Source organism: Glycine max, chromosome 5 (assembly GCF_000004515.6).
Source record: "Glycine max cultivar Williams 82 chromosome 5, Glycine_max_v4.0, whole genome shotgun sequence".
Taxonomy (NCBI): domain Eukaryota; kingdom Viridiplantae; phylum Streptophyta; class Magnoliopsida; order Fabales; family Fabaceae; genus Glycine; species Glycine max.
In genome coordinates this window covers 25,774,660-25,786,138 of record NC_038241.2, presented here as the reverse complement: position 1 = coordinate 25,786,138, position 11,479 = coordinate 25,774,660, and the positions used below count along the sequence as shown (strand labels likewise).

The 11,479-nt window shown below is 37.2% G+C and overlaps 1 protein-coding gene across 1 annotated transcript; it reads right to left on the bottom strand.

The window, feature by feature from the left end:
* Nucleotides 1-910: 910 nt before the first annotated feature.
* On the bottom strand, nt 911-1,402 carry LOC102670013 (uncharacterized). Its single transcript, XM_006580712.1, has one exon. It carries the CDS (start codon nt 1,400-1,402, stop codon nt 911-913), a length of 492 nt encoding a protein of 163 aa, XP_006580775.1.
* Nucleotides 1,403-11,479: the final 10,077 nt, after the last annotated feature.

Genomic DNA, 11,479 nt, shown 5'->3' with positions numbered 1-11,479 from the left:
CACCAAAAGGGTAGGTGAAAGCTGTCTTCTCTTGATCTTTGGGATCTACAACAATCTGATTATAACAAGAATATCCATCCAGAAAACAATAATAAGATTGCCCTGCAAGTCTTTCAAGCATCTAGTCCATGAAAGGGAGTGGATAATGGTCCTTCCGGGTGGCATCATTCAGCTTCCGATAGTCAATGCACATTCTCCACCCGGTGACAGTCCTTGTGGATATTAACTCATCTTTATCATTCTTAATGACTATCATACCTCATTTCTTGAGGATAACCTGCACAGGGCTAACCCATGCATTATCCGAAATGGGATAAATAAGGCTTGCTTCCAGCAACTTAAGCACCTCCTTATGCACCTCTTCTTTCATGATTGGATTAAGTCTTCTTTGAGGCTGTCTCACTGGTTTGTACTTAGCTTCCATATTGATTTTGGGCACGCAATAAGATGGACTAATTCCTTTCAAGTCAGATATGTGCCATCCAATGGCAGCTTTGTGTCTCTTCAAAATCTGCACCAGCTGATCTTCTTCTATTTTCTTCAATAAGCTACTAATAATCACTGGTTTTGAGTCATTGTTCTCCAAAAACACATACTTCAAATGTGCAGGTAAGGTCTTCAATTTTGCTTTTGGTTTTTCTATTTGCCCACTGTTCTTCAATTCCTCAAATGCAGAATGTCCCTCAGAAATTTCTCCTGCACTTTCCAATTCTTTAATACAAGTCTGCACTTCATGTTCCTCCTCTTTAGTGAGATATTCTACATGATTAATCAATGCTTTTTCCAAAGGAGAATGTAATGCCATGGTTGTAGCTGCTGTTTCTATTTCTTGTTCTACCTTGTCCAGATCAAAGCGAGCTTTCATATCATTTGGATGATTTATTGCTTCAAATAAGTCGAACGAGGCTTTCTAACCCTCCATGCTCAATTCTAGTTTGCCTTTCCCCATATCTACTATGTAGTTGGTCATGGACATAAAAGGGCAGCCCAATATTATGGGAATGTCAGGATCTTCCTCTATATCCATAACCATGAAATCAGCTGGAAATATAAGGTGTTTAACCTTCACCAAAACATCTTCAATGAATCCGTATGGACTTGTAATGGAGCGGTCAACTAATTGGAGGGTCATGCGTGTAGGAATTATCTCTATCTCTCCAAGTCGCCGGCACATGGAAAGAGGCATTAAATTGATACTAGCTCCCAAGTCTATGAGAGTTTTGCCTACAACAACCTCACTAATAGAACACGGTATCGTGACAACTCCAGGATCTTTGTGCTTGGGTGGAAGAATGCGTTGAATCATAGCACTACAGTTACCTTCCACAATAATTCTGTCACTATGGATGTACCGGTTCTTCTTGGTAAACATATCCTTCAAAATTTTGGCATAGAGGGGCATTTGCTGAAGTGTTTCTCCAAATGGCAAAGTAATTTACAGTTTCTTGAATATATCAGGAAATCTGGCCAAATGTCGCTCTTTATCTTTCCGGGAGGGTACCAATGGATAAGGTACCTTCTTACATTCAATAGGAGTAGCCTCTTTCTTCTTTTTTGAGTTAGCCTCACTCTTGCGCTTCTTCTTTTCAATCTCAACAACCTTCTCTTTTTGTTTTTCCTTTTTCAACTTTTTTTCTTTTTCTTCTTTTTCTTTTGTTTCTTCTTCTTTTTCTTTTTCTTTTTCTTCCTTCTTCTTTATTCTCTCTTGATAGTCTCTTATTGGTATCTCTCCTTCTTCATCACCTTCTGCTTCCTCAAAAATTTTCTTCAAGTTCAACTAAATCATCAACCGGTTTAAGTGTCGGCTCAGCTTCTAGCTGTTGTTTATGTTCCTCCATCTTCTTCTCAGCTTTTCTTTCATCCACATGGGTTACCATTCTACTCCTTGTCATGACAACTTTACATTCTTCCTTTGGATTTTTCTCAGTGTTAGCACTAAAGCTGCTTGACGACCTATCCGCCAACTATTTTGCGAGTTGTCCCACTTGGACCTCCAGATTCTTTATGGCAGACTCTGTGCTCTTCTGGTTAGACATAAAAACCTGCATAAATTGAGCTAGAGTCTCTTCCAGCTTCATGGTGCGATCATAGGGACTAGGCCCTTGTTGTTGCGGCCTTATGGATGATCCCCCTGGTCTCTATTGAATTGATTCCCAGGATGGTTCCTCTATTATCCCTGTTGTTGGTTGTATTGTTGTCCATGCTGGAATCTGGAAAATCCACCTGCATTAAAATTGTTTCTAGGCTGGTTCCCCATGTAATTGACTTCATGTGTGACTTGTTCTTCATTAGGGATACAACATCTAGATTCATGAGCTCCACCATAAATTGTACATCCTGAAACCTGCAAAACAGAAGAATGTGAAGTATGCGCAGAATGAATTTGAGTTGACAACTTACTTAGTGTTTCAGTCAATGCCTCAAGTTGCTTAGATAACAACTTGTTTTGTGCCAACAATGCATCTTGTGAGGTTAGCTCCAATAAGCTCTTTTTAGTAGGAATGTAGGCTTTATCTCTCAGAATAGCAATGTCATTTGCAGCCATATTTTCAATGAGATCCATGGCTTCTTCAGGGGTCTTCAACTTGATTTTTCCCCCTGCAGAGGCGTCCAACAACTGCTTGGACTGCGGTCTTAACCCATCTATTCAAGGGTCTTCAACTTGATTTTTCCCCTTGCAGAGGTGTCCAACAGCTGCTTCGACTGTGGTCTTAACCCATCTATAAAAATATTGAGTTGTATCGATTTTGAGAATCCATGAGTGGCGGTCTTTCTCAATAAACCACAGAATCTTTCTAAGGCTTCACTCAGAGATTCATCTAGAAATTGGTGAAAAGAAGAGATGGCGGCTTTGCCTTCCGTAGTCTTAGACTCAGGAAAATATTTCTTTAGAAATTTCTCCACAACTTAATCCCATGTCTTAAGACTATTGCCTTTGAATGAATGAAGCCACCTCTTAGCTTCTTCAGATAGTGAGAATGAAAACAAGCTCAATCGGATTGCATCTTCAGGCACACCAGCTAGCCTAATAGTATTGCATATTTCAATATAAGTGGCTAGGTGTGCATATGGGTCTTCATTTGGTAAACCATGAAACAAATTATTCTGAATTAGCTGAATTAATGATGGTGGATATGTAATGGTTTGTGCTTGAACTTCTGATTGTGCAATGCTGGTGAAAAATTGTGGCACATTAGAACTTGAATAATCCTCTAGGGTTAATCTTCTTGGCTCTTCAGCCATGATTGTATCTTCAACAGGTTCTATATGAGAATGCCCTGCAATAGGAAAACTAAAAGATGCCTCGGAAGATCGAGGTTCTTCTTCGGGAGTTGCTGCTGCTTCTAAATCCTACAAAAATTTTCTGATTCTCTCTGAATTATGCCTTCTACAGGTGGCGTTAATCTCCAAATCAATGGGAATCAAATCACCTGCAAAAGATCTTCTTTGCATACAAGAAAACAGAACAGCAATTATCCAATTCAAAAGAACAATGAACGTATGGTAACTAAAGTATGAAAAAAAAGAATCAATGAATTAAAGAGAAAAATATAAAGCAATGTCGTAAAACTGAACTAAACTCTTCTTAAATCTAGTTCCCCGACAACGGCGCCATAAATACTTTTTTGGATTTCCCCTGCAGCTACTTTTTGGTCCACTTTTTCTTTGTACACATATGTTCAAGGGAAATCCGATTTGCCGGAAAGCGCACCGAATCGTCAAGTATTTAAAATTAAAACGGATGAATCCGAGTATTGAACTCAGGGAACTAGTCTAAGACAGGGTCAAATTCAGAAATAAGGCATTGTTGAAAGAAACATTGATAATTGATGATTTAGAACAAGATTAAACTAAGTCTAGGTTAAAAACTGTAAAAATGCAAGTAAGTAAAATTGACAGCAGTAGGTAAATATGTTGGGTCTTTCTAACAGACCAGATGATGTATATAAAGATATTTCTCTAATCAATCATGCTTTTGTGTTCTATGTTGTAGCCTAAATTACTAAACCTTGATCCCTCGTTGGATTGAATCAATCCAAGCTTCGTCCTCAGATCCCTCTTGTTGGACTAGGCTCAATTTAGGCAACCCTCCTAGGTTTAGACTAACTTAAACTAAGTTTCATCCTCAGATCCCTCTTGTTGGACTAGACTCAGCATAAATAGCTTACGAAAGTTTAGACTAATTTAGCCTAAGCTTTGTCCTCAGATCCCTCTTGTTGGACTAGACTTAGACCAAACAACATTATTGTAACAGCATACTTAAAACCAAAACTTAATCTACAGATCCCTCTTGTAAGACTAAGTTTCAATTCTGCTTCATTCAAGTTCTAAGGCAACAATACATTTTCCAATGCTAAAATCACCTAACTAGGCACACAAATGGCTGATCAGACCAAGAGCATACAAAATTTAGGCACTGAAAGAAGCATTGAACACAAGAAACACAATCAATTAGATATGAAAATAATTACATTAGCTGTTCAGTAGAAATCCCCAACAAGGGTGTTTAGCTAGCCATTACAGAAGAAACCCTAACAATAATAAGCTTACAAAACCTAGGTATCTCTGCAAAAGCTGCTCCTCTTGCTACCTCCAGAGCTCTTTTCCCGAAATAGGCACTATGGTGTGCTGTGGAATTTTGTGCCCTGGGCATTGTACCCTAATTATGCACAAAACAAGCTTTAAATAGGCTCTGAATTCGTGACGTTGTGCTTAGTGCCACCCTCGCGCTTAGGGCGAGTAAGTGGATTTGAGCTTAGCGTCAGTCGTGTGCTGAGCCTGGCTGAAGACAACTGTTGCGCTTAGCGCATTTATCTCGCGCTTAGCGCGCAGCCTTGATGATGATGCCCTACTAGATTCTTCTATTGTGCTAAGTGTGATGAAGTTGCGCTTAGTGGTGGATGCGCGCTTAGCCCACTGATGAGCTAAGCTTAACTGTCACTTTTAGCACTTCATGACTTAGCCTCATTTTCACCTGAAATTGCACATATTTCATCATTAAATCCAATGGACATATTCTAGAGACAACTTTAACCTTAAAACAAGATTTATTTACAAAAATCACTACAAAATAACCAATAATTGGGAAACTATACAAGTTTTGGAAAATGTTTTCTACATAAAAGTTAGTCGTATAAAACGACTAACACCAACCATAAAAGTACCAAGCATAATAAGGTTATGACACTTAATGACTTTCATAAGAGAGCTTCACTACTAGAAAATAAGCTTTTAACATCAGTTATTAAGGACTTTCAACATCGTTTATTAATTGATGTTGAAACTACCGACATTAAAAGTATCAACGTTAACATCAGTTTTACAAAACCAATGTTAAGTAAATTACACAACATCAGTTTTGTAAAAAAACCGATGTAGTATTATAAAAAAATAAAAAAAAATACGTAGAAAACCACATCGGTTTTCAACAACATTGGTTTTCCAAAGAACTAATATTGATTTTTACTGACAACATCGATTTTCCAAATAACCGATGTTGTTTTTTATTGACGACATTGATTTTTCTAAATAACCGATTATGTTTTTTGTATTTTTTAATATCCTGTTTGTTTTTGTAATTAACCCAATTTACCTGTAAATTGAAAAGCGAAAGCAGACCATACATTTTTATCAAGCATTTTAAATTTTGTCCATAATATATAATTGAATATTTATAATGAATTATAAGGAAAATGAAAGTCAATACATAATAAATTTTGTAACCTAATCTAAATTAACACAATAATTATTCTACAATTCTATAATTACTTAAAGTCCTAGTGTTTGATTTTTAACTTTCAAATAATACCTTCCCCACTGAATGTGAATGACCTTCATTCTCTCTTGATCCAATGGTCTTTGATTAGTAAAATACTGCATGATATAATAAAACATAAGTTAATAAATAAGTGTAAATAATAACAATTATAAGAAATTGAATTAGTTTTGAAGTAAACAGGTACCATTTCCCAGTTATCCTTGAAACCTCCTAGGATTATTGTTGACATCCAGTGCATTACGTAGTACCTGCACTCAATGCTTCCTTTTTGCTTATTACACTAAATTGAATACGATATTTAGGTATTCAAAGTTAACCAAAGCGTAATAAAAATTAATTTTGAAGACATGAAACATTATTTAAATGACTTACTTTAACTATGATCCATCTAGCAGCAACCTTGGATTTACTTCCTTGACTGTCGTTGAATCCCTTCAAAGTACTGATTAAGAGAAACATGCATGTGTATTATACAATAAAAATATTGATGTCAAATTGTAATCATAAAGTGAATGCATCACAAAATACAATTGACCTGTTAATAATTCATTTCAAGTAGTTGTCAGGCCTATTGTGCAAGGAACAAAACCAAATGAGAACATTGTCCTTAAGCAAAATGACGACCATTTGCCAATGTGCACTGCATCGAAGAACATGAAGTTATTATAAAACATACATGATTTATATTGATTTGTTCAGTTTAACTTACCCATTCAAGTAGGCTCCTAGGTACATATCTCTTTGTGAATTCTGCATCCATTTCTTAATATAATCTTCTAATTCAAATTGCGATTGTCTAAATCTTTGTATAGACTGTGGCTCGAGAAATCCATACACATCGACATTCCCCACTCGCATAGTTGTCTTAGTCATATGCCTATTGTTCTTAAAATATAGTAAATTATGCATGAGTATAAAACAATTAGTTAGGTAATATACAATAATGTAAAGTGGCTTACAGAATCCACAACTGTATAATAGAGATGCTCAGACATTGACCACCATGAGCTATTTCAGAAAGATCTTCATGCTTTATGTACAATGTAAAATTATCATTATACACCCCAAACAAGCTAGTATCCCACGACGCCTGCAATGGCTTGAGGAAAAGCTACAGGATGATCAATGTCATCAAGTAGAGGGGATCTTCATCAGGATTCAACATATGTATAGGTTTCATCGGTCCCTCAGCTACTTGTTTATCCTACATAGTTAATAAACATTAAGCGAATGACTGCCAAAACTTGATTTGTAACAAATCCTTTATTAATAATTATAAAAAAAACACAATGAAATACTTGTTTTGAAAAAGGCTTTACAAGATGTGTCGGCCAAGCAAGGAATGCGTTAAGTGTCTGCCCCACTAACTGAACCTTTTGAGTGGGTACAGGAGTGTGAGCATCAGCATCTCAGACTTCCTCAACACCTACCTTCACTTAATTATTGCCCAAAGGAATGTTGTGGATAGTTGTGGACCCCTCATAAACTCTCCCAACAGCAACCAGTCGGGGAGGATTGTCATCGACATACAAGCCACATTTGTCCGAGTCTCCCGTTTCTGGGTCGTGTCTCGAGGGATCGACTCAACTTTTCTTTGTGCTAACATGAGCAGCACAAGGACCAACCTCAACCTCAGGAGGTAGTGCGAGTCCCTATGATTGCATTTGTGACTACATCTGGCTGAAGGACATCATTAATTGTTAAGTCACTTTTTGTGTGATCTAATCCTCCAGTTGGTCTTTGATCTTTTGTGTCAGCTGCTCAAGGTCTTCAACAACCATGGACGAAGAGGTGTGGGAGCCCCTTGAAGCTGGTCCAAAGTAGTTTTTGATGGTGACACCGGCTTCAACAGCATGAACACGACCTGGGTGCTTTGGTCGCCCAATGGCAGCAGTCAGTACATCCTGACATCCATAGATGAAAAAGCTTTCCTGTGAGGCCTGCTCCTCCAAGGAATCCTATAGTAAACAAAAGAAACAAAATTGGTTTACTCATCTAACAATTATTATAAAAAATGACCACTAACAAATGAAAGTGACTTACAATCCTGTCTGCGATTTCCTTTGCTACCTCAGACGTCATTTGGTCGGTTTTCTTTGTGTGAGCCATCTTCCACTTCTCATGTCGTCTAATGTGAGATAAAGGATCAATGATTATGTCAGTGCTCCCAGATTGGGATGCTTCCTCCAATCATTTCTTTTGCTTCCATCAACTTTTTTTCTAGAAAATCATAACCCCCACGAGACAACACGTGAGAGGCAGTGTTTTGTTTCTGAATGGTTTGCATCTTCTTTCGAACCTCCCGTGATAATAACACATGACAATAACTTAATACAATTGACAATAATACGTAAATATCAAGTTTAAAAAACAATGAAAATCAACTAACCTCCCATGAAGGGTATCTACGGCTCTGACAAAACTAGGTCCATTTCTCTTTTCTTATTACGTACTTCTTACAGACTTTGTCATCCTCGCCATCCTTGCCATGTGCCAAGGCCCATTTGGAGATCAAATTTGACTTAAATTGCCTCTACCTTTCTCCAACGGTCTGAATTATTTTTTTTCTTTGTCCTCAAATCAGATGATTCAGGAATATCAAATTCAGCCCTCAATACAATAAATACATTTTCTAGTTAGTCAATTACAAATCTAAATTTTTAGTAGATCATATGACAACAACATTCAACATTTAATCAAAATACTTGAATATCCTCCCAGGTGAGATCCTTTTGAGCGATAGGGAATTGTTTCCAATTATCATATGTAACATCCACCTTATCACGAGCGACAACCCCTAAATAGGTTCTTAATTACTTTCTATGGGGACCATCAGCTTTCCCAGTGACAGGATCAACTTGAACCATTGGTCTCTCCACCTAGCTGGTCTAGTAGCCAACGATCTGAGTCGTGTTGCTTTTCTAGTCTTCTTTGATGCAAACAGTGAAGAAGGTGGTGTAGCCATGTGCCTGTCAAAAAACAACAACATTAATTAAACAACGTATGAAAACTATATTAAGTTGTGGAAATGAAGTTAACAATTGAAGTAAATATAAAATAAATTACATTATACGATGTTAATTAATTCTCCTTCATCATGATCATTACAATTTGCAAGAACGTCGTCAACTTCTTTTTCTCTGTTGATGTTAGCCTGTATTTGTGTGGAGAAAGGAGTGAGACAACTATCAAGGGTTGAATGATCATCTTCAATATTAAGACCACTTGTTTTTCCGTGTAGAACCACTAACAATCTTTCATTATAAGGATCTTGAACATAAAATACCTATTTAACTTGTTCTGCCATGATGAAAGGCTCATTTTGATAAGCAAGCTTCTTCAGATCTACCAAATTAAATCCAAAATCATCGATTCGCACACCCGTATTACTATCAACCCACTTACACTTGAAAAGACAGACACTGAATTATACATAATTAACCTCCTAGATTTCTTCAATGACCCCAAAGTAAGGCATGGAAACTACACGGAGTTTGTAATCATGTACAGTAAGTGTTGAGATTCAGCCCTTAGACTTACACCACTGTTTTGCATCGTACTCTTGTCGTCTTGTGATTTCGTGTACAACGAATACTTATTGATATCGTATCCTTGCCAAGTTATAACATTTCTTTTAGGTCCATTTACTAACTTTCTTAACATTTTAGAAGCTTTATCGTCACCAAAGATTGTATTTTTAAACCCATTTACAAAAGTCTTGTTATGCTCTTTCAAGACCCTATTCTTCGATATTTTTGGGTTACTTTCCTTGACTAAAGCTTCGTGACGAACTATGTACGACATAACTTCATTACTGTTATTCAGTATATACAAATGAGCTTGTTGCAATTCTTCTAGACTTGGAGTGATAACAGATAGTCCCCTTGAACCCTTACCTCTCACTCTCTCGTTATGCCAAGACTTCGGAACCCCAATAGGTATTTTCTTTTCCATGTACTCGGAACAAAACTCAATAGCTTCTTCCGCAATGTACCTTTCAACAATAGATGCTTCAAGACAGTGTGGATTCTTTGTGTATCCTTTTAAGATCTTCATGTATCGTTCAACTAGGTACATCCATCGCAAATAAACAGGACCACAACATTTAATTTCCCTCACCAGATGAACAATTAAGTGAACCATGATGTCGAAAAACAAAGGAGGAAAATACATCTACAACTGACACAAGATAATAACAACCTCATTTTCCAGCTCATCTAACTTGAGAGAATCAATGACTTTGCTACTTATGGCATTGAAGAAAAAACACAGGTGAGTTATGGCATGCTTGACTTTCTTAAGAAAAATGTCTCGTATTGCCACAATTAACAATTGTTGCATCAAGACGTGGCAATCATGAGACTTTAAGCCAACTAACTTTAGATCCTTCAATTGCACAAGGCTCTTAATATTTGAATAGTATCCCTGTGGCACTTTGAGACGGTGCAGACACTAACAAAAACTTACCATTTCATTTCTGGACAAAGTATGACAAGCTAGAGGCAATTATATTTTCTTACCATCAGACCTTGGATGTAACTGCTCTCATATACCCATCTCAACTAGATCTTGGCGAGTATTCAAACCATCCTTTGTCTTTCCTTGAATGTTAAGAAGCGTGTCGATGATGCTATCACATACATTTTTCACGACATGCATAACATCAATACAATGTCTGACATCTAGATTAGACCAGTATGTAAGATCAAACAATATCGACCTCTTCTTACATATGAAAGTTTTACTTTTTTTCTTTCTTTTGGGTCTTTCCAAATACAATATTGATGTCGTCAACCCGATCAAGAAACTATTGACCAGTTAATAGTATCTGCGAACTATCATGCTATTGACTTCCATTAAAAGCTTTTTTGAATCGCAATAAGGGTGATAAACTTTCAGAAAATATCAATGTTGAATGTATATTGTTTTTCTTCCATGTTTCAGTTGTACGTAACTTGTGTCTTCTTCATAGATAAGGCATGCATGATGACCCTTAACACTGTATCCACTAAAATTCCCGTATGTTGGAAAGTCATTAATGGTACAAAATAGCATTGCACGCAACTTGAATGTCTCATTTTGATACCCATCAAACACAGCAACCCCCTCATCCCATAAATTTCTCAAGTCTTCAATCAAGGGACTTATATAAACATCAATTTCATTTCCTGATTGTCTTGGACCCGATATCATCATAGACAACATCATGTATTTTCGCTTCATGTATAACCAAGGAGACAAGTTGTAAATTACTAGCAAAACAGGCCACAAACTGTGCTGAGTGCTTAAAGTGCCATATGGATTCATTCCATCACTTGCAAGTTCAAGCCTAAGATTTCTTGCCTCTTTGCCAAATTCTCGATACAGACTATTAATCTTCTTCCAATGAGAGGAATCAGCCGGATGCCGGAGCATTCCATTGCAATTTCTCCCATCTACATGCCATGTAAGGTCTTTTGCGTCATCTACAATAGCAAACATACACTTGAACCTTGGAATGATTGAAATATACCATAACACCTTTGTTGGGGGGCCTTTCTTGGTGAGTATCAGTGTGACAATTCGTGCTCAACGCAATTCCCTCTCGGGCTAGAATTGTGCTTAGCGCGCTTCTCACACTAAGCGAGAGATCAGGAATTGTTATCTAGCAGACCCCAACGGTCAAACCTTGGGGACAAGGGTTAGGAACCTACAGTCCAA

What these genes read in the sequence shown, in the direction of transcription:
- LOC102670013 (XM_006580712.1), bottom strand. Translation starts at nt 1,402, where the DNA reads ATGCCCCTCTATGCCAAAATTTTGAAGGATATGTTTACCAAGAAGAAC.